Source organism: Rhamphochromis longiceps, linkage group LG15 (genome assembly GCF_057381845.1).
Source record: "Rhamphochromis longiceps isolate RC_006_pf linkage group LG15, R_longiceps_female_GT1.1, whole genome shotgun sequence".
NCBI classification, from domain to species: Eukaryota; Metazoa; Chordata; class Actinopteri; order Cichliformes; family Cichlidae; genus Rhamphochromis; species Rhamphochromis longiceps.
This window is the reverse complement of record NC_140571.1, coordinates 29,080,161-29,103,204: the sequence shown is the minus strand read 5'-3', so window position 1 is coordinate 29,103,204 and position 23,044 is coordinate 29,080,161. Positions and strand designations below refer to the sequence as shown.

The following is a 23,044-nucleotide window of genomic DNA, read 5'->3' as shown; positions in this document are numbered from 1 at the left end:
GTCAAAGTTATGTTCCTAGCAGAGCCTGACCTTCTGACCTGAAAATTCAGGTTTGTCCCTCCTTCTTAAACCAAAATGTCACTAAAACCTTCATGTAAAGAAAAATGCTGAAGCATACTGTAGTGTGTTTTTTAGAGATCTGATCTGCTCCAAATAACAAAGTTTTAATTAACACTAATCTAAAATTGGGAACTACATGTGTAAACCTGAACTTAACAAAACAAACAAAATATATGCACATAGATTTTTTTTTTTTTTTTTTTTGTTTTAACAAACTTGAGCTCAGGATCGAGGTTTTTATATTAAAAAAAAAAAAAAAAAAAAAATGCTGCTTCATATTCATCGGGAGATATTGCAGCGTTTAGCGCCATTATGTAACTGACCTGAGGAAAAAGCTGGAGAATGAACGGAAACAGACCTTTAACTCATTTAAAATGCAGCATTTACAGACTCGAGCATCTGACTGAAACTCAACACTTCCTGTTTTGTTTGTTCAGCTTTGGGAAGGACGTAAAAAAAAGGTCAGACTCAGAGAGGGAGCGTCTGTCTGAGCATTTCAGAGCAGCGTCCATCACACTAGAATAGAATTCAACTTTATTGTCATGTGCAATGACAATAAAGTTGAATACTTCATCACATGAAGAATTCAACTTTATTCAACTTTAAGAATTCATCACATTCGCAGTTTCACTGTACCGGCCGCGTGTACTTAGACCTGCATGGCTTAATCAAGTACAAGGCAACGAAATGCAGTTTGCATCCATCCAGAAGTGCTTTAGTGATATAGATATATTACAATATATATTAACAATAATATAGATATGTAAGTATATTACAGAAATGGGTCTATTATGGTATGTTATAATGTACACGGTATGAAGTATGTTGTGAATATTCTATAACTATAGATGTACAGGCTGTAGTGAGTACAAGCTATGTACAGGCTATGAACACTGATGCTGATGTCAGTTTTAGAGTAAAATGAGAACAAACGGATTCTAAATCAGGTTTTTATTGTTTGTTAAATTCACTTTGAGTTTAAACTGTGGTGGTGCATTTAGGGACCGTCTGATGCAGCAGTTTCTTGTGGTCCTGCTGAGGTAGGTGAGGTACAAACTCTCGTCAGTCGGGCTTCATTCAGCTGGGTCTGCAGCTGAAGAGGATAAGTCTTTATTTAGATACTTCCCATGATGCCTCATCGAGTGTGTCAGTGAACGCAGCAGCAGATCAAACTCTTACATAACCCTGAGCTGAGAGCCGTCCTGCTGAGACTGCTAATGAGACCGACAGCTCGCCATTTAAAGCCTGTCTTTCATATTCAAATGCGACTACCGGTTAAAGCCGGCAGACCTGAGATTCTGCTGCACCCTGCTGTCTGAGCCAGTTCCACACCTGCTTTTAAAGACCTCAGGAACCAGGAGACATTTAACTGAGCCATTCTAAGACCCACAGAAATGCGGGTCTCAGAATGATCATGTGATCTCTGTATGATTTCCTCAGCTGTCAGGCCGACTCCTGACCACCTAAACAGTTCAGGCTGCTCAGGTATCTCTGCATCAAAGTGTGAGGAACTGGTACTCTGTTTTCCTGTAGAAAGTCAAGACACTCATCAGAGTAAAGGTGACTTTTTTATAGGTAACGTTCAGGTATGATGGGTAAAAATAAAATGTAATTAATGAGAGATGCTGGCAGGAAACTTCATATGATTTGATATCTAAAAGGGGGTGAAATCTAAAGGGGGGTGAAACTTCCTGGTCACCTTTAGTGAAACAATTAAACCTTTAATTTGCTTTTATTTTGAAAGTCAATACCTGTCCCATTAAAAGTGATTCTGTGAAACAGCTCCATCTAGTTCAGTTGACACCACTTCCTGTTTGCTCACCTGTCATCCTGAAGTAGGGTTTATGTGTACCTCTGACCTTTGACCTACTGTGTGGTGGCTGCAGCTCTGGCCTCCTTGGAAGGAGACCTGAAGGGGAAGTACTATGCTCTGAAGAACATGACCGAGGAGGAGCAGCAGCAACTCATTGATGACCACTTCCTGTTTGATAAGCCTGTGTCCCCGCTGCTGCTGGCGTCCGGCATGGCCCGCGATTGGCCCGATGGCCGTGGCATCTGGTCAGTATGTAACCCTACAAGTGGAGGTGCAGGGGTGGGGGGGTATAATGAAGTATTGGTTTGGAAAAATATGACTCCAAAGCCAGAAATTGATTTAAATTAACCTGATTCTAACAGAATGAAGAAATGCTGAGAGAGAATAAACTTTGAGCTAGAGCGTCTCAAATATGTCCTTTTTCTGAACAAACACCAGTATAAAAATAACTGTAATGAGAGACAGAATAAAAAAAAAAAAACCGAGTTGAGGTCAAAGTTCAGAACAAAAAATACTGACTCAGAATGGAAGATTCATACATTCATAAAAACAGATGTAGGTGTAATAAAAAAAGGTGAGTCTGATTGAATAGAGGTAAAAGTTGGAAAGATTAATAAAAAAAAAAAGTGACTAGAAATAAGGAATAAACATCAGTTTGCTCATGGAATAAAGAATCGCAGCAGTCCTTGGTCGTAGTGTCAAGCTCACTGAACATCCACCCAACCACCACATCCACCCCTGTAGACGGCTTCATTTCATTTCAAAGAATCCAACCACCACTTTAGTCACACCCTAGATCTTGTTTTAACATATGGCATATAAACTGAACATTGAGCAGTGTTTCCTGAAAATCCTCTCTCCTCTTATCATTTCCTGATAACATTTAAATTTACAATAATTGATTACACAGCAGTGGAGAGTAGACTTCATCACAGTAGATGTCTTTCTGAAAGTGCTGTAACTAAGTTTGAGAATATAATCCACCCACTGTTATCATCTTCAATGACCTGTACCAACACAGAGCAGAGCAGCTACCTGAACGCTGCTCAAATAGAGGTTGATTATCTTGTTAATAATTTTACCTTCTCACAACGTATGACAATAGATACTGTTGCTCCTGTGAAAAATATGGTCTCAAATTAGAAATACTTGACTCCCTGGTGTAATTCTCAAACACATAGCCTAAAGCAGATAACTTGTAAGATGGAGAGGAAATGGCATGTCACAAATTTACAAGATCATCATTTAGCCTGGAGAAATAGTTTATTGCTTTATAAGAAAGCCCTCCGTAAAGCTAGAACATCTGGTCATCACTGATTGAAGAAAATAAGAACAACCTTAGGTTTCTCTTCAGCACTGTAGCCAGGCTGAAAAAAAGTCAGAGCACTGTTAAGCCAACCATTGTCATATGCTGTGGGAGTGTCTGGTCGGGCATGGTCCAGGTTCCTGTCATCCGTCCTTTGGGGTGGAGTTGGCCAGCTCATCACCTGTTTTCAATCTCCGGGGCTCCACCTAGAGGGTTTTTAAGCCAGCACTGCCTGCCACTCCTCGCCAGTTCGTCCTGCTACCATCTGTGATTCATCACCCGTCGCACTCACCAGTAGTGCTGGTTCCGTCTCCATCCTGTTTTTCCGTCTCCTCGGAACCCAAGGACCACATACACAACTTCTCCTCAGCCTGCCCTTCAGTCCATACTCTCCACCTCCTTGGAATCTGGACCGGACTCTCCACACTCTCGATCCTCTCTGGAATGCTCCCATGGCAGCCTTTTCCCCCGCTTAATAACCAGGGTCTCCAAGTAAGCCCAAGACTATCCACTGGCACTCCATACCTCTGTCCCTTACTCGTTTGTCACTCAGTAACACCCTTCTCCTGTGTTTACAGAAAGTTCCCGTTCGAGTTCTCCCTGTGCTCTACGCCTGTTTCCCCGCCCACGGATTTCCCTTAGTTTCTGCGAATGGTTTCTGTTAAACCCAGTTCTGTTCACGTTTTTGTTCCTTCTAATAAATTATACATAGTTCGAGTAATTGAGTCTGCTTTTGAGTCCACCGCATCCTTGTTTGTGACAGAACGAACTGGCCACTAATGGACTCAGCGGACCCAATTCGCGCCGCCATAAATAAACATGTTAGGACGGCATGAACAGACCTTGACGTCCTTAATGGACCAATGTAATGCTATCAGTGAAAAACAGGAAGAGTTACTTACCCGGTTTTCGGAACTCAGGGAGTCTAATCCACCCGTTCTCCCCAGCCAGCCGGGACCGTTGCCTGCGCCCGCCGTTGCGCATCCTGCGATAGAATCGGCTTATCGGGGCATCTCTTCCCCTCCCCTCCGATTGCCTCGTGTTCCTATGAGGACTTCCTCAAGGAATTCAAGGCTACGTTCGCTCACCCGATCTCTGAGGGTACTGCGGCTAAGAGGCTGTTGGGACTCCGTCAGGGAAAACGCAGCGTTGCAGAATACGCGATTGAGTTCCGCACTGCTGCTGTGGAAGCGGGTTGGCCAGACGCCACGCTGCGGGGTATTTTCCTAGCGTCCCTTTCCGAACAGATGAAGGATCAGCTGGCTGTGCACGACGAGCTGGCCACGTTCGAAGCGCTCGCCTCTCTCGCTCTCAGGATCGATAGTCGACTGAGGGAAAGAGACGCTGAGAGGCGGTCCAAGCCCTCTCCGTCTCTGTTTCGACCCGTGGCCGTTTCGGCGTTACCCCCGTCGCTTCCGGTGACATCATCCGTCCGTCCTCGCTCTCCTTCCCCTGAGCCTATGCAGATCGGCCGCGCTCGGCTCACTCCTGAGGAGCGGGAGCGGCGTTTCCGAGCCGGAGAGTGCTTCTACTGCGGAGGAAGCGGCCATCGCCTCACTGTTTGCCCGGTCCGGCCAAAAGGCGTGGCCCGCCGGTAAGTCCGGGGTTACGGGTGGGCAATGTTTTTAAGAGTGATAAACCCCGTTTTTTGCTTTCGGTTTCGTTGATGTCCGGTACTAAGGCTCATTCTTTTCGTGCTCTCGTTGACTCCGGGTCAGAGCAAAATTTGATAGACGCTGCGGTTGCTAAATCATTGAATTTGCCCCTCATTCAGCTCGAGCCTCCGATCCCGGCCGCCGCTTTGAATAATGAGGTATTCGCGATGATCACCTGTCAAGTTAGTCACGTCAGGTAACCATCAGGAGGACATAACTCTTTTTTACCACCTCTTCCCTTGACGTGCCAGTGATCCTTGGTTTTCCGTGGTTGCAGAAGCACAATCCACACATTGACTGGACAGGGAAGAGAGTGGCGAGTTGGAGTCTGTTTTGTCTCGCCAACTGTTTAAAGTCAGCCTTGCCCTCGGGGGCTTCTGTTTCTCCTCCATTGGTTGTCTCCCCCCCTGACCTTACCTCTGTCCCTCCTGAATATCATGATCTACGAGAGGTGTTCAGTAAGGACAGGGCTCAGTCGCTGCCTCCTCATCGACCTTATGATTGTGCCATTGATCTTCTCCCTGGTGCTCTTTTGCCCTCCAGCCGTCTTTATAACCTGTCCCGTCCGGAGAGGGGGGCTATGGAGAAGTACATCCAGGACTCGCTAGCAGCCGGTCTCATTCGTCCTTCTTCCTCACCGGTGGCCGCCGGTTTCTTTTTTGTGTCTAAGAAGGATTCATCGCTCCGGCCGTGCATCGATTACAGGGGACTTAATGCGATCACAATTAAGAACAAGTATCCCCTACCTTTGATCAACTCTGCTTTCGAACCCCTCCGCGGTGCCACTGTCTTCTCCAAGCTGGACTTGAGGAACGCATACCACCTTGTCCGCATAAGGGAGGGTGACGAGTGGAAGACTGCTTTTAACACTCCTCTGGGGCATTTTGAATACCTGGTAATGCCGTTTGGCCTCACCAATGCCCCTGCAGTCTTCCAGGCACTAGTGAATGACGTGCTCCGGGATTTCCTGAATGTTTTCGTGTTTGTTTACCTGGATGATATTTTGATCTTTTCTCGATCCCTCGAGGAGCATCAGGTGCATGTCCGGAGTGTGCTGCAGCGACTGTTGGAGAACCGCCTTTAATCAAATCAATCAAATCAAATCAAATCACTTTTATTGTCACATCACATGTGCAGGCACACTGGCACAGCACATGCGAGTGAAATTCTTGTGTGCGAGCCCCACAAGCAACAGAGATGTGCAAACACAACAACACAAACGAGCAAAATACAAGAATGGCCAATCTGAAACTAATAAATATATGTACAATATATAATAGTGTATGCATTTCTGGATGTGTATACTAAATATTTTCCTGTGTGTGTGTGTGTGTGTGTGTGTGTGTGTGTGTGTGTGTGTGTGTGTGTGTGTGTGTGTGTGTGTACACACATTTTTACAAATTAAATAGTAAAAAAAAAAAAATAATAATAAAATATATAAAATATACAGAGTTGAATATGTGCAAAACAAGTGGCATTTATATACAGTGTGGAGTGCATAATGTTGAAGTTCCAGTAGTGAAGCTGAGGTGTCTATGACGTGTTCAGCAGTCTGATGGCCTGATGGAAAAAGCTGTCTCTCAGTCTGCTGGTACGGGACCGGATGCTGCAGAACCTCCTTCCTGATGGAAGCAGTCTGAACAGTTTATGGCTGGGGTGACTGGAGTCCTTGATGATCCTCCCCGCTTTCCTCAGGCAGCGCTTCCTGTAGATGTCTTGGAGGGAGGGAAGTTCACCTCCAATTATCCGTTCAGAGCACCGCACTACTCGCTGGAGAGCTTTGCAGTTGTAGGCGGTGCTGTTGCCATACCAGGTGGTGATGCATCCAGTGAGGATGCTCTCAATGGCACAGTGATAGAAGGTCCTGAGGATGCGGGGGCTCATGCCGAATCTTTTCAGTCTCCTGAGAAAGAAGAGGCGCTGCTGCGCCTTCTTCACTGTTTTGTTTGTGTGTACTGACCACGTAAGATCCTCAGCCAGACGTACTCCAAGGAACCGGAAGCTGCTCACTCTCTCCACAGCAGCGCCGTTGATGGTGATGGGGGTGTGTACTTCTCTGCACCTCCGGAAGTCCACTATCAACTCCTTTGTCTTTGCGACGTTGAGGGTGAGATGGTTGTCTTGACACCAGTGGGTCAGGGCGCTGACCTCCTCCCTGTAAGCCGTCTCATCACCGTTGGTGATAAGACCCACCACTGTAGTGTCGTCCGCAAACTTCACAATGATGTTGGAGCTGTTAGTGGCTGTGCAGTCGTAGGTGTAGAGTGAGTACAGGAGAGGGCTCAGTACACACCCCTGTGGAGCACCAGTGTTCAGTGTGATGGGGGATGAGGTGATGCTGCCCAGTCTGACCACCTGGCGTCTGTCAGACAGGAAGTTAAGGATCCAGCTGCAGAGGGAGCTGCTCAGTCCTAGATCCTGCAGTTTCCTGTCCAGCTTCGAGGGAACGATGGTATTGAATGCTGAACTGTAATCTACAAACAGCATCCTCACATACGTGTCTCTCTTCTCCAGGTGTGACAGGGCAGTGTGTAGTGTCAGGACTATGGCATCATCAGTGGACCTGTTGTGGCGGTATGCAAACTGTAGAGGGTCCAGTGAGTCGGGTAGTGCAGAGCAGATGAAGTCCCTGACCAGCTTCTCGAAGCATTTGCTTACGATGGGGGTCAGGGCTACAGGTCGCCAGTCGTTCAATGAGGAGATGGTGGAGGATTTGGGTACAGGGACGATGGTGGCCATTTTGAAGCAGGCTGGGACTACAGACAGAGAGAGGGAAAGGTTGAAGATGTGCGTGAACACTCCAGCCAGCTGAGCCGCGCATGACCTGAGGACGCGGCCGGGAATCCCGTCCGGACCAGTAGCTTTGCGTGCGTTCACCTTCCTGATCCCCGGACAGCGTGAGGAGATCCCTCAGCAGGATCAATGCACGTAAAGCTCCGGGTCCTGACAACATTCCTGGTCGTGCACTGAGAGACTGTGCAGTGGAACTCACTGATGTCTTCACAGACATCTTCAACATATCACTCATCCAGGCTGTCGTCCCCACATGTTTTAAAGCCACCACAATCATTCCGGTCCCAAAAAAGTCATCTCCCTCCTGCTTTAATGACTACCGTCCTGTTGCACTTACTCCCATCCTGATGAAGTGCTTCGAACGACTAGTCATGCAGCACATCAAGACTGTCCTGCCCCCCTCCCTGGACCCCTTCCAGTTTGCGTATCGGCCCAATCGCTCAACCGATGATGCCATCTCCACTGCACTCCACTCAGGACTCACACACCTGGACAAAAAAGATTCATATGTTCGAATGCTGTTCATAGACTTCAGTTCAGCATTCAACACTATAATCCCCCAACAGCTCACTCAAAAACTGGTCCAGCTGGGGCTCAACACCTCACTGTGCAACTGGCTGTTGGATTTCCTCACCGGAAGACCTCAAGCAGTACGGGTCGGCAGTAATACATCCAGCACCATCATTTTAAACACGGGGGCCCCGCAGGGATGTGTGCTGAGCCCCCTCCTCTTCACTCTGCTGACCCATGACTGCACTCCATCACACAGCTCCAACCTCTTCATCAAGTTTGCGGACGACACAACGGTGGTGGGTCTCATTAGCAACAGGGATGAGACCGACTACAGAAGTGAGGTGAGACGCCTGGCCACGTGGTGTGCTGACAACAATCTCTCTCTGAATGTGGAGAAGACGAAGGAGATTGTTGTGGACTTCAGGAGAATGCACACCCAACATGCTCCTCTGACCATTGACGGAGCGTCTGTGGAGAGAGTGAGCAGCACCAAGTTCTTGGGTGTGCACATCACAGAGGATCTCTCCTGGACGTACAACACCACAGCACTGGCCAAGAAATCACAGCAGCGTCTCTTCTTTCTCTGCAAACTAAGAAGAGCAGGAGCACCAGCCCCCATCATGTACACTTTCTACAGAGGCACCATCGAGAGCATCCTGTCGAGCTGCATCACTGTGTGGTTTGGAGCCTGCAATGCGTCCTGCCATAGAACCCTCCAACGCATAGTGAGAGCTGCAGAGAGGATCATTGGTGTCTCTCTCCCCTCCCTCCAGGACATTTACAGCACCCGTCTCACTAAAAAAGCCCTTTGCATAGCGGCTGATCCCACGCACCCAATGCAAAGCTTCTTCAAGCTGCTGCCGTCAGGGAGGAGACTGCGGAGTCTCCAGGCCAGGACCAGCAGACTGAAGGACAGCTTCATCCATCAGGCTGTCAGGAAGCTAAACTCCCTCCCGATTCTGCCCCCCTCTCCCCTCTTCTCCACCACGGTCTCACTGAACTCTGTCTCACACACACACACACACACACACACACACACACACACACACACACACACACACACACACACACACACACACACACACACACACACACACTCACTCTCTGACGCACTCACTGGCCTGCTCCAGTCACTTTGTGGAGCATTGGACTGCCATTACCTCATAAGACTTTGCTGTTACACTATCTCTTACCGTACACTACTAAATCTCCATTTGCACTATTTGCCTATTTTGCACCACTATGCCTTCTTACTTGAATATTGTATATTGTATATTGCATAGCTTTTTTTTTTTTTTTTTTTGTTATATGTAAAATTGTATTGTATTTATTTAAATTTTTACTTTTTAATTATTTTATTTGCATTTTTCTAATCACTAGGGTTTGAGAGTAATGCAATTTCTATTCTGTGTATGTCCTGTACATGTGGCAGAATTGACAAATAAAGTTGACTTGACTTGACTTGACTTGACTGAAGCACTTCCGCACATCCTCCTCAGACACAGTGTGCGCACTGACGTCATCCGCGGTGCGCACACTGTCCGGTCTCATGGTGTTCGCTGTGTCGAATCTAGCGTAGAATACGTTTAGATCCTCACACAGAGAGGCCGTGGTCTGCGGTGTGCTGGTTTTCCCTCTAAAGTCTGTGATCGTGTTTAGTCCCTGCCACATACTCCGAGGGTTGTCAAACTGTTGCTCCACCCTGTCCCTGTACTCACGTTTGGCTGCTTTGATCGTCTTCCGGAGTTGGTAATGTGCGTGTTTGTAGTCCGATGTGTTCGCGGAGGCAAAGGCGGTGTTCCGTGCCGCGCGAACATCTCCGTTAATCCAGGGTTTTTGATTTGGGAAGGATTTGACTGTTCTGGATGGGACGACATCTTCCACGCATTTCCTGATAAATCCACAGACTGAGTCTGTGTATTCATCAATGTCTCTGGCGGCCACGTGAAACATTTCTCAGTCCGCGTGATCAAAACAGTCCCGCAGCGCAGACTCCTTTATGTGAAGGCCGAGAAGTGTGACTTTCACGTCTCGTCTATCTCATTTCTGGGCTACCTACTGGCGGAAGGGCAGGTGAAGACGGACCCTGTAAAGGTTAAGGCAGTGGTGGAGTGGCTCGTTCCTGATTCACGCAGACAGCTGCAGCAGTTCCTTGGCTTTGCGAATTTCTACAGGCGCTTTGTCAGGGACTACAGACGGGTGGCTGCGTCTCTCACCCGCCTTACTTTCTCCCGGGTCCCCTTCGTTTGGTCTCCCGAGGCTCACTCGGCCTTCGCCACGCTCAAACGGCTTTTTTCTTCGGCTCCTGTTTTGGTCCATCCTGACACAAGTAAGCAGTTCGTGGTGGAGGTTGATGCTTCGAGCGTGGGGGTGGGGGCTGTGCTGTCTCAGCGTTCTGGTCCTCGTGGCAAGCTCCAACCCTGCGCCTACTTTTCTCGGCGCCTTTCTCCTGCCGAACGGAATTATGACGTTGGGGATAGGGAGCTCCTGGCCATTAATTTGGCTTTGGAGGAGTGGCGCCACTGGCTGGAGGGGACGGAACATCCGTTTATCATCTGGACAGATCACAAGAATCTGACTTATCTCAGATCGGCTAAAAGACTGAACTCCCGCCAGGCTCGGTTGTCCCTTTTCTTTGCCCGATTTAATTTTGACATTTCCTATCGCCCGGGTTCCAGAAATCTTAAACCCGATGCCCTGTCTCGCCAGTACTCCTCGGACTTGGACTCCCGGGACCCTGAGCTCATTCTCCCTTCCACCTGCAGAATTGGCTCCCTCACCTGGGATATGGAGGAGGCCATACGCCAAGGACTACGAGAAGACACCGATCCAGGAACTGGCCCACCCGGTCGGCGTTTTGTACCCTCTGCCGCCCGGTCGGCTGTGATCCATTGGGTCCATACAGCCCGGTTTACTTGCCACCCGGGAGTGAGTAGGACCACGGCTCTGTTGAAGAGGTATTTCTGGTGGCGTTCCATGGACAAGGATGTGAAGGCTTATGTGGCTGCCTGTTCTTTTTGTGCCCGTAATAAGTCCTCCAATCGGCCCCCGTCTGGCTTACTCCGACCGCTTAGTACTCCGCATAGGCCTTGGTCTCATATCGCCTTGGATTTTGTTACCGGCCTCCCGGCTTCTTCGGGGAAGACGGTGGTTCTGTCCATAGTCGATCGGTTTTCCAAAGCGGCTCATTTCGTAGCCCTAGACAAGCTGCCGACCGCTGCTGACCGCTGCTGAGACCACCCAGATCCTTACGGACCATGTATTCCGACTTCATGGCATACCCTCGGAAATTGTGTCTGACAGGGGGCCTCAGTTTGTCTCCGGAGTGTGGAGGGCCTTCTGTACGGCCCTGGGTGCCAAAGCCAACTTGAGTTCTGGTTTCCATCCGCAGACCAATGGCCAGACTGAACGTTTGAACCAGGAGTTGGAATCCGCTCTTCGCTGCGTCTCATCTCAGAACCCGGCTGCCTGGTCGTCTCAGTTGCCTTGGGTGGAATACGCCCATAATTCTCTCACGTCTTCGCCGCGGTCGTGGTGTCCAGTACCTGGTGGACTGGGAGGGGTATGGGCCTGAGGAGCGTTCTTGGGTTCCTCGGTCGCTCATTCTGGACCCGTCCCTGATTGCTGCGTTTCGCTCCTCCCCTCGCAGGGCCCGGTCCAGGGGGTCGCCGGGTGGTGACCCTTGAGGGGGAGGTACTGTCATATGCTGTGGGAGTGTCTGGTCGGGCATGGTCCAGGTTCCTGTCATCCGTCCTTTGGGGTGGAGTTGGCCAGCTCATCACCTGTTTTCAATCTCCGGGGCTCCACCTAGAAGGTTTTTAAGCCAGCACTGCCTGCCACTCCTCGCCAGTTCGTCCTGCTACCATCTGTGATTCATCACCCGTCGCACTCACCAGTAGTGCTGGTTCCGTCTCCATCCTGTTTTTCCGTCTCCTCGGAACCCAAGGACCACATACACAACTTCTCCTCAGCCTGCCCTTCAGTCCATACTCTCCACCTCCTTGGAATCTGGACCGGACTCTCCACACTCTCGATCCTCTCTGGAATGCTCCCATGGCAGCCTTTTCCCCCGCTTAATAACCAGGGTCTCCAAGTAAGCCCAAGACTATCCACTGGCACTCCATACCTCTGTCCCTTACTCGTTTGTCACTCAGTAACACCCTTCTCCTGTGTTTACAGAAAGTTCCCGTTCGAGTTCTCCCTGTGCTCTACGCCTGTTTTCCCCGCCCACGGATTTCCCTTAGTTTCTGCGAATGGTTTCTGTTAAACCCAGTTCTGTTCACGTTTTTGTTCCTTCTAATAAATTATACATAGTTCGAGTAATTGAGTCTGCTTTTGAGTCCACCGCATCCTTGTTTGTGACAACCATTCCTTTAACGTTAACTAGTAATGACTTCATGAACTTCTTCACAAATAAAATTTTAGCCATTAGAGAAAAAATTACTCATAATCATCTCACAGATGTAACATTATCTACAGCTACCGTACAGTACCATTGATATTCATTTAGAGCCTTTTTCTCTAATTGTTCTTTCCGAGTTAACTTCAGTAATTACTTCCTCAAAACCATCAATGTGTCCTTTTAGACCCCAAGCCTGCTCAAAGAAGTCCTGCCATTAATTAATGCTTCAATATTAAATATGATCAAGCTATCCCTAATAATCGGCTATGTACCACAGGCCTTCAAGCTGGCAGTAGTTAAACCTTTTACTTAAAACACCATCTCTAGACCCAGCTGTCTTAGCTAATTATAGGCCAATCTCCAACCTTCCTTTCATATAAAAAATTCTTGAAAGAGTAGTTGTCAAACAGCTACTTGATCATCTGCAGAGGAATGGCTTATTCGAAGAGTTTCAGTCAGGTTTCAGAGCTCATCACAGCACAGAAACAGCTTTAGTGAAGTTTACAAATGATCTTCTTATGGCCTCTGACAGTGGACTCATCTCTGTGCTTGTCCTGCTAGACCTCAGTGCAGCGTTCGATACTGTCGACCATGCTGTAGGTATTACAGGTACTGCGCTGGTTTGCAGTGGTTTGTATTATATCTATCTAATAAACTTCAATTTGTTCGTGTAAATGGTCAATTATGGAGTTCCACAGGGTTCAGTGCTAGGCTGTATCATCAGAAAGCATAGCATACATTTTCACTGCTATGCAGATGACACCCAACTTTATCTATCTATGAAGCCAGATAACACACACCAATTAGTTAAACTACAGGAATGTTAAGACCTTGATGGCCTCTAACTTTCTACTTCTAAATTCAGATAAAACTGAGGTTATTATATATGGCCTTGAAAATCTTAGAAATATGGTATCTAACCAGATTCTTACTCTGTATTCATTACCTTGTCATTGTAGTAATCTTTGACCAGGACATGTCCTTCAATGCACATATTAAACAAATATGTAAGACTGCTTTCTTCCATTTGCGAAATATCTCTAAAATTAGAAATATCCTGTCTCAGAGTGACGCTGAAAAACTAGTTCATGCATTTATTACTTCCAGGCTGGACTACTGTAATTCATTATTATCAGGATGTCCTAAAAACCCTGAAAAGCCTTCAGTTAATCCAAAATGCTGCAGCAAGAGTACTGACAAGGACTAGAAAGAGAGAGCATATTTCTCCTGTTTTGGCTTCCCTTCATTGGCTCCCTCTTAAATCCAGAATTGGATTTAAAATCATGCTCCTTGCATAAAAGGTCTTGAATAATCAGGCCCCATCTTATCTTAATGACCTTATAGTACCATATCACCCCATTAGAGCACTTTGCTCTCACACTGCAGGCTTATTTGTTGTTCCTAGAGTATTTAAAAGTAGACCGGGAGGCATAGCCTCCAGTTTTCAGGCCCCTCTTCTGTGGAACCAGCTTCCAGATTAGATTCAAGAGACATAGACTATCTCTACTTTTAAGATTAGGCTTAAAACTTTCCTTTTTGCTAAAGCATATAGTTAGGGCTGGATCAGGTGACCCTGAATCCTCCCTTAGTTATGTTGCAATAGACGTAGGCTGCTGGGGGATTCCCATGATGCATTGAGTATTTCTTCTTCAGTCTTCTTCAGTTCACACTCTGCAATTAATTATTAGTCATTATTAATCTCTGGCTCTCTTTCACAGCATGTCTTTTATCCTGCTTTCCTTCTCTCACCCCAACCGGTCACGGCAGATAGCTGCCCCTCCCTCAGCCTGGTTCTGCCAGAGGTTTCTTCATGCTAAAAGGAAGTTTTTCCTTCCCACTGCCGCCAAAGTGCTTGCTCATAGGGGGTCATAAGATTGTTGGGTTTGTCTCTGTATGTATTTTTGTAGGGTCTACCTTACAATATAAAGCACCTTGAGGCAACTGTTGTGATTTGGTGCTGTATAAATAAAACTGAATTGAATTGAATTGAACAAGTATCTATACTTCTACTTAAGTACAGAATGTACTTTTGCCAACTCTGGTTTTAAACGATGCCAAAGTGGCTTCAGAGACTTAAAGTCGTAAAACGAGTCAGCATTGTGCACTTCCTGCAATCTCATCCAAGTCGACAGGTTCTGTGAGTTACATTCCAAATCATTCCAAGATGAGACTCTGAGTTAAAATGAAATTAAATCATGATGTTTCCAAGAGAAAAGCTTTTGTTTTGGCAAGACGTGTAGAAAACTTGAAGCCAACTTCCCATTGGCCTTTGGACTTCCTGTCATTATAATAATAAAATTTAAAAAAAAAAAAAATAATACATTTTATTTGAGGGCGCCTTTCTAAAACCCAAGGTCAAAGAGAAAAAGTTACCAATAAAACAGTAGATTCAAATAGATTCTAATAAATTAAATTACAAAAAACAACAAATAAAAACAAACAAAAAAAAACAACAATATTTGACAGCAAGTAAAATCTGTATTAAAGCGAGTAAGCCAGTTTAAACAAGTAGGTTTTGAGTTGTGACTTAAATAAGGGAAGGGAATCTATATTTCTGAAGGCTGAAGGAAGTGAGTTCCAGAGCCGAGGAGCAGAGTGACTGAAAGCTCTGTGCCCCATAGTGATAAGGCGAGCAGAAGGAACAACAAGATGAGTGGCAGATGAAGATGTCAGAGAGCGGGAAACAGTGGTTATTCTGCCCTCACTGCTACACTGGATACAGTTATGCAGGTAGATAAACTCCTCGACAACTGACAGGTGTATCGTCCCTTTTATTGACGCTGCCTTCAATTATCAACAGAGTGAAACTACAAACAGAAGGAATAAGCAATATTCAGTCTATATATTCACACGATAATGCAAATCAGTTGGCTAAACTAGCTAACATTGGAAAGAAAGTAAATCTGAATACAGTACACCTTTAACCATAAAAGTGCATAAATAATAGCAAATATAGTTGCATTAACTCTTGTTCAACTTAAATACTCACAAGCGATGCTTTCTGTAAAACAACGAAGAGGATGGATGCAGATGTTTATCTGAACAACATGCTGAGTCAGTCTTTTCTCAAAGTGTGCTGCATTACTAACTCTACAGCTAATAACAAACAAATCTTGGCATGAAAGAACTGTAGCAACTCTTGCTGGTGGGAAGAAGAACTACACCAGCACACTCCCCGTCTGACATCTATTGGATGTCATCACCATCTTTAAGGATCAATGTCTCTATTAGTATTTCGCAGCAGGAGTACAGTCTCTGTCACTGGTCTTAAGAAGGTTTTAGATATTCCTCCAGAAGTGACCTTTACCTCAATCTTTCTGACATGTCCGTCTTGGCTAGGAAAGGTCTCAACAACCACCCCCATGGGCCAGTGGTTTCTTTTAGCTCGACTGTCCTTTAGAAGAAGTAGATCTCCCTTTTGAAGGTTTTGACTCACAGATTGCCATTTTCTTCGCTCTTGGAGTGTCGGCAGGTACTGTGTTTTCCAACGGTGCCAGAAGACATTTGAAAGATGTTGCACTTGTCTCCATTGGCGTCCGAACATATCTTTATTGTCAAAGTGTCCGGGTGGTGTAGGTGGTAATCCAGTTTTCTGCGTAAGGAGGGTAGCAGGCGTAAGAAGAAAGGGGCAATCTGGATCTGATGAGACTGGTAGTAGCGGTCGAGAGTTTACAATAGCGGTTACCTCTGCTAGAAGGGTAACGAGAACCTCATGGGTCAACAGGCGAACTGAGTTGACAGTTAGCATAGAGTCCAGTATGCGCTTCACGATGCCAATCATGCGCTCCCAACTTCCTCCCATATGAGAACTATGAGGAGGGTTGAAGATCCATGTGCATTCATTCTTGGATAAAAAGTCTTGAATTTCCTGATTGTCGCAGTGTTTTGAAGTTATTCCGAGCTCCTTGCACGCTCCCAGAAAGTTGGTCCCACAGTCGGACCTCAGCTGCTTTACTGGTCCTCGGATAGAGATGAATCGTCTCAGAGCATTGAGAAAACTAGACGACTCCATCGTCTCGATGACCTCAACATGAATGGCCCTGATGCCCAAGCAGGTGAAGATGACGGCCCAGCGTTTGCTGCTAGCAAGGCCTCCTCTTGTTCTCCGAGAGCTTATTGTCCACGGTCCGAAGACGTCAACTCCGACGTAAGTGAACGGGGGGCAGACTGTCACACGATCGATGGGTAAGTCTGACATTTTTTGCGTTTCTGTGTTCCACCTGAGCTTGCGGCAAATTACACAGTGGTGGATGACTGAACTGATGCTCCGTTTCCCACCAACAATCCAGAATCCAGCGGATCTCATGGCTCCCTCTGTGAAATGGCGCCCCTGGTGCTGCACCTGTTGGTGGTAGTGTCGGATTAGTAAAGTAGTTAAATGGTGGTTGCCTGGGATGATAATGGGGTGTGCTTCGTCGCTTTCCATGCTGGCTTGTGAAAGGCGACCACCAACCCTGAGACAGTCTGCATTGTCTTTGAAAGGAGAGAGTTTTCTGAGAAGGCTCTGTTTTGGAATGTCTTTTTGGGCTTGAAGACATGTGAAGATGTCAGGGTAAACCTCGTGTTGAAGACCACTCAGAACAACGCTCTTTGCCTTACTGTAATCTTCTGGACTAAGACTTTTGCAGATATGCCAGCCATGACACCTTTTTGGGGGAGTGCTGTTCCTGTAACACCTTGCAATATGAATGAGCCTTGCTATTGCTCTCAACAGTGACCCCCAAGTAGAGAAAGACGCAAATCGTCTCGTTTCGAGGAAAGAAGCCACGACATTGGTTGAAAGTGATGTCACTGTTGGACGGATCTCAGGATCTGATTCAGGATTGACTAGTTCAAAGGTATGTTTAGTCACTTCAGGAGTTGATCTCAGTAGGTAATCTGGTCCTTTGAGCCATGTGCTTGATGAGAGTGCACTAGCTGGGATTGATCTTGAAGCTATGTCGGCCGGGTTAAGCTCTGTTGGAACGTAGTTCCACTGCTCTGGGTTGGACGATTTTCGAATCCTCTGTACGCGATTGCATACATAGACGTAGAATCGTCTGGGTTCATTCTGTATGTATCCAAGTACCACTCTGCTGTCTGTGAAAAATCTTGTAGAATGGAAGGGAACATCAATTTCCTCTGTGATAATGTCAGCAATCTCGACAGCAAGAACAGCTGCACATAGCTCGAGCCTGGGGATTGTTATTTCTTGCTGCGATGCGAGTTTTGCTTTGCCAAACATGAATCCCAGTTCATTGTTGCCTTCTGAGTCTGTTAGCTTGACATAGGCTACTGCAGCGATAGCTTTTGTAGACGCGTCACAGAATATACAGAGCTCCCTTTTTTCTGCACCATTGAAGGATATAGAGGTGTACATTCTCGGTATTCTGACTTCTTCGAGAAGTTTCAGGGACTCTTTCCATGCACTCCACTCTTGGAGCAACTTTTCTGGGAGTGGATCATCCCATTGACATATGTCTGTGGAAAGTTCTCTAAGGAGAGCTCTGCCTTTGATGCTGACCGGAGCTGCAAACCCGAGAGGGTCAAACAGACTGTTGACAACTGAAAGTACCCCTCTGCGGGTATAGGGCTTCTCAGCAGTGGACACTTGAAACGTGAATTTGTCTGTTGCAATGTCCCAGCTTATTCCAAGGCTTCTTTGCATAGGTGGAATGTCAGCTCCTAGGTCGAGGTCTTTTAGACCTTTGGCTAGATCGTTTTTGTGGAATGCCTTCATTACGTCCACGTCATTGGATGCAATCTTGTGTAGCCTCAGATTAGATGAAGCCATAGTGTCTTGAGCGTTTTGCATAACAACAATGGCATCAGTACTTGATTGGAAGGAGGCAAGACAATCATCTACGTAAAAATGTCGTTCCACCAGATGTTGTGTAGTGATGTCTTGCTTGTCTCGGTCCTCTGATGCCCTTCTGAGTCCGTAAGTTGCAACCACGGGCGACGGGCTGTTGCCAAAGACATGTACAGTCATTCTGTATTCCACGATCGGTTGATCCATGTCATTGTTTTGGTGCCAGAGGAATCTCAAAAAGTTCCGGTGGTCCTCCCTGACCACGAAGCAATGGAACATTTGTTTGATATCGGCTGTGACTGCCACCTTTTCTTCACGGAGTTGCATCAACACACCCAACAAGCTATTGTTGAGGTTGGGCCCAGTAAGAAGAACATCGTTGAGGGATACTCCATTGTGTTGTGCACTTGAGTCGAAGACAATGCGTATTTGTTCCGGTTTGCGCGGGTGGTACACGCCGAAGAAGGGGAGGTACCAGCACTCTTCTTCTTTAGTGAGTGGTGGCGCTATCTCAGCGTGGCCATTGTCAAACAAAGTTTGCATAAAGTCTGTAAACTGACCTTTTACCTGAGGGCGTTTGTTCAGCATGTGGCGTACCGATGTAAGGCGTTGCATAGCCTGCCGCTTATTGTTCGGCAGCCGTGGCCTGGGTGAACGAAAAGGTAGTGGCGCGACCCAACTGTTAGCACTGTCCTGGTAGACTTCCTTATCCATTATCTGTAAAAAGGCCCTTTCCTCCTGTGAGTAGCCGAGGCTCTCGTCCAAACTTGTTTGTTTGAAAACTGTTTCTCCAATCGAAGAGTGCTTTCTTCGCATTGGGGTGTTGACCTTGTTGTAGCCTTGCGAGTTGAAACTTTCCTTTACCTGAATGGCATTTTTGCATGGAAGGAAGTGACTTGGACGACCATTGTCTAAGATGTTCGTTTTGAAAATGTTAGCACGCACGGGTTTGTGAGCTCCACCCAGGCAAACGTTGCCAATGATCACCCATCCAAGAGCTAGCTTCTGTGCAAATGGCGCATTTGGAGGTCCATTGCGCTGGTCGAGAACTTTGTGTGCTTGAATAACGTCCCTTCCAATGTCCCCCTATTTCTAGGAGCAGGTCCTGTAGTTCTCTCAACAGTTGTGGATCTTTGTATGAGATTTTTGGGAAACGGTCCAATCTGTCGAGCAGTGCGTTCTCTATAGCTTCGGGGAAGCCGTAGCACTCATTTAATCTTTCCCACACCTTAGCAAGTCCTTCAGAGGGATTGTTAATATGCACAGCTCTTAAACGATATGCATATTGCACTGATTCTGTGCCGAGCCATTTAATCAGCAAATCCAGTTCCTCACTGGCCGTTAGGTTTAAGTCACAAATTGCATTCTCAAACGAAGATTTCCATCCCCAGTAATCTCCTGCCTTGTCACTGAACCTTCGGAGGCCACCGGTGAGTAAGTCGCGTCTTGCAAGAAACCTGGCTATGTCAGAAATGTTTCCTTGTTGCATGCTCACCTTATGTTCAAATCTCGGTGAAGTACCTGGTGACGTTTTCTGCATTAATTTCGGATACTGGGAAACATTTTCTCCTTTGTCAGTACTCAGAGGTTGAAGGACATATTCCTTTAAGGTGTCCGACCTGGTTGGCTCTTGTTTTGGCGTGAGGAATGTGACATTTGGTGCAGGCATTGAATTATACTCGGTATGGCCAATTGGGCTTGTGCTGTCTTTGATGATGAGCTGGTCTTTCACATAGTTAAAGGTGCGTTCCAAAGTGTCAACCCTTTGAGGTACATGCACGTGTTCTTCTTCAAGATCATTGACTGCTGTTTCAAAAACTATTGCTTCGGCGTGTGCCGCTTCCGCGTCACGTTCTTGTTGGAGGGCTTGTAATGTGGCCTGTAGACGTGTTTCCTCTACTTTAAGCTCTGCTTTCTTAACTTGCATTTCGATTTCCTTTTTAGCATATTCAGCTCTTTTGCGTGCTGCTTCAGCTTTGGCTCGAGCGTTTAGGGCGGCCATACTGGCAGATGACCTACTTGTACCTTTTGACCCATATGATTTCTCTGAACGGACAGATGATGCTTTATCTTGTCTTGCTTCAGACATGGTTGATGTAGCTGAGTTGACGTAACATCCAAAGGTTGTCTTGTAGAAGGACGCTTTTTCACTATTCTGCCCTCACTGCTACACTGGATACAGTTATGCAGATAGATAAACTCCTCGACAACTGACAGGTGTATCGTCCCTTTTATTGACACTGCCTTCAATTATCAACAGAGTGAAACTACAAACAGAAGGAATAAGCAATATTCAGTCTATATATTCACACGATAATGCAAATCAGTTGGCTAAACTAGCTAACATTGGAAAGAAAGTAAATCTGAATACAGTACACCTTTAACCATAAAAGTGCATAAATAATAGCAAATATAGTTGCATTAACTCTTGTTCAACTTAAATACTCACAAGCGATGCTTTCTGTAAAACAACGAAGAGGATGGATGCAGATGTTTATCTGAACAACATGCTGAGTCAGTCTTTTCTCAAAGTGTGCTGCATTACTAACTCTACAGCTAATAACAAACAAATCTTGGCATGAAAGAACTGTAGCGACTCTTGCTGGTGGGAAGAAGAACTACACCAGCACAGTGGTGATATGAAGCAGATCACAGAAATAAGGAGGGGCAAGGTTATAAATAAACTTAAACGTGAGAACTAAGATTTTGAAATTTATCCTGGGCAACCAGTGAAGCTGTTAAAGAATTGGGGTAATATGGGAGTATGAGTTATGACCTGGAGCTGGAGTATTCTGAAAAAGTTGAAGTTTATGGAGGGACTTGTTGGGGAGACCAAATAAAAGGGAGTTGGAATAATTGACCTGGGAAGTAATAAGACTACGGACAAGGATGGCATCTGCATGGGGAGTAAGGGATGAAGTCAATTAATGTTATGTAAGTGAAAGTATGCAGACCAGGTTATGTCATTAATGTGAGACTGAAATGAGAGAGTACTGTCGAGTATGAAACCCAAACTTTTTACCTGTGGGGAAGGAAGGATGGGGGAATTTTCAATATTAATGGAGAAACTGTGTGAGATTTGGTTAAGATAGATGCTTTACCAACAAGTAAAACTTCTGTTTTATTACTGTTAAGTTTGAGATAATTGAAGGAGAACCATGATCTGATCTCCAGTTCGAGAGCGAGTTAGGTGGAAGGGATGAATTAGGTTTGGAGGAAATGTAGAGCTGGGTGTCATCAGCATAACAATGAAAATTGATATTATATTTTCGGAATATTTGGCCAAGAGAGAGCATGTAGATAATGAAAAAGGGCCCTAATACTGAATCCTGGGGCACACCAGCAGAAACAGGAAAGAAACTTGAAGAGTGTGATTTAAATTGGATAAACTGAGAGATATGATGCACCAGGCAAGTGAGGTGTGACTAATGCCAATGGATGCTAATTATGCTCAGGAGGATATTATGAGAAACGGTGTCAAATGCCGGACTAAGATCGAGAAGGATGAGGATGGTTAAAAGACCAGAGTCAGCTGCCATCAGAAGGTCATTAGTAATCCTTAACAAAGCCGTTTCTGTATCATGATTTGGGCAGAAACCAGACTGAAATTTTTCATAGAGATTATGGTCATTGAGGTATGAGTGAAGCTGGAAGGCAACAACTTTCTCAAGGATTTTCAAAATAAAGGCGAGGTTTGATACAGGGCAGAGATTATCAAAATTATTGGGATCTGCACCAGGCTTTTTGAGAATTGGAGTGAAAGAAGCAGTTTTCAAGGATGGAAGAATAACCCCTTACTCACCTGCAGGCACAATGACAATAAGACATTCCTGGTTTGGGTGAACGAGGAGGATCATCTGCGTGTCATCAGCATGCAGAAAGGAGGAAACATGAGGGAGGTGTTCACCCGCTTCTGCACTGGCCTCACCAAGGTCAGCACGCCACTTCCTATTTCCCTCACCCCATAGTGTCACACCTGAAGCCGTCTAACCTGTCTCACCTCTCTCTCTGGCAGATCGAGGAACTGTTTAAGGAGCGAGGTCATGAATTCATGTGGAACGAGCACCTGGGCTACATCCTCACCTGCCCGTCCAACCTGGGCACCGGCCTGCGAGCTGGCGTCCACGTCAAGCTGCCAAACGTGAGCAAGCACGAGAAGTTCGGCGAGATCTTGAAGAGGCTGCGGCTGCAGAAGCGAGGAACAGGTAGGAGCACGCACAGCAGACGGGAAGGAACACCTGTCCTCGCTGTCTCATTCATCACTTCCTGTCTGTGTCTAAGGTGGTGTGGACACTGCAGCAGTGGGTGGAGTCTTTGACATCTCCAACGCGGACCGCCTGGGTTTCTCAGAGGTGGAGCTGGTGCAAATGGTGGTGGATGGCATTAACCTGCTGGTGGAGATGGAGAAGCGGCTGGAGGCCGGAGAGAGCATCGATGACATGATGCCTGAACAGAAGTGACCTGTTTCACTGTAACCTCTAGCCCCACCCCCTCATCCTCACCTACCACCCCTTCCATTCACTATAACCAATCAGAAACCGTCCTGATGCTGTGGGACGTTTAGAGCCGTTCAGTTAGACCTCAGTCTTCCAACATGTGAAGGGTTTTCTACTTCCTGTCTCACCTGTTGGACTCACCTAACACCTGAAATCTCTAATAAAGTCTCTGTGGCCCAAACTATCACAGCTGCTGCTCACCTGTCTTCATTCAC

The 23,044-nt window shown here is 46.4% G+C and overlaps 1 protein-coding gene across 1 annotated transcript in view; it reads left to right on the top strand.

Annotated features, from left to right (window-relative positions):
- The window catches only part of LOC146652890 (creatine kinase B-type-like), a 28,716-nt gene extending 5,700 nt beyond the window's left edge, over positions 1-23,016 (top strand). The window contains exons 5-8 of the mRNA XM_085381411.1: positions 1,947-2,118; positions 22,142-22,265; positions 22,349-22,538; positions 22,615-23,016. Coding sequence (XP_085237537.1) covers positions 1,947-2,118; positions 22,142-22,265; positions 22,349-22,538; positions 22,615-22,793 — 665 coding nt within the window. The 3' untranslated portion in view covers positions 22,794-23,016. The remainder of the gene's footprint in view (positions 1-1,946; positions 2,119-22,141; positions 22,266-22,348; positions 22,539-22,614) is intronic.
- Positions 23,017-23,044: the final 28 nt, after the last annotated feature.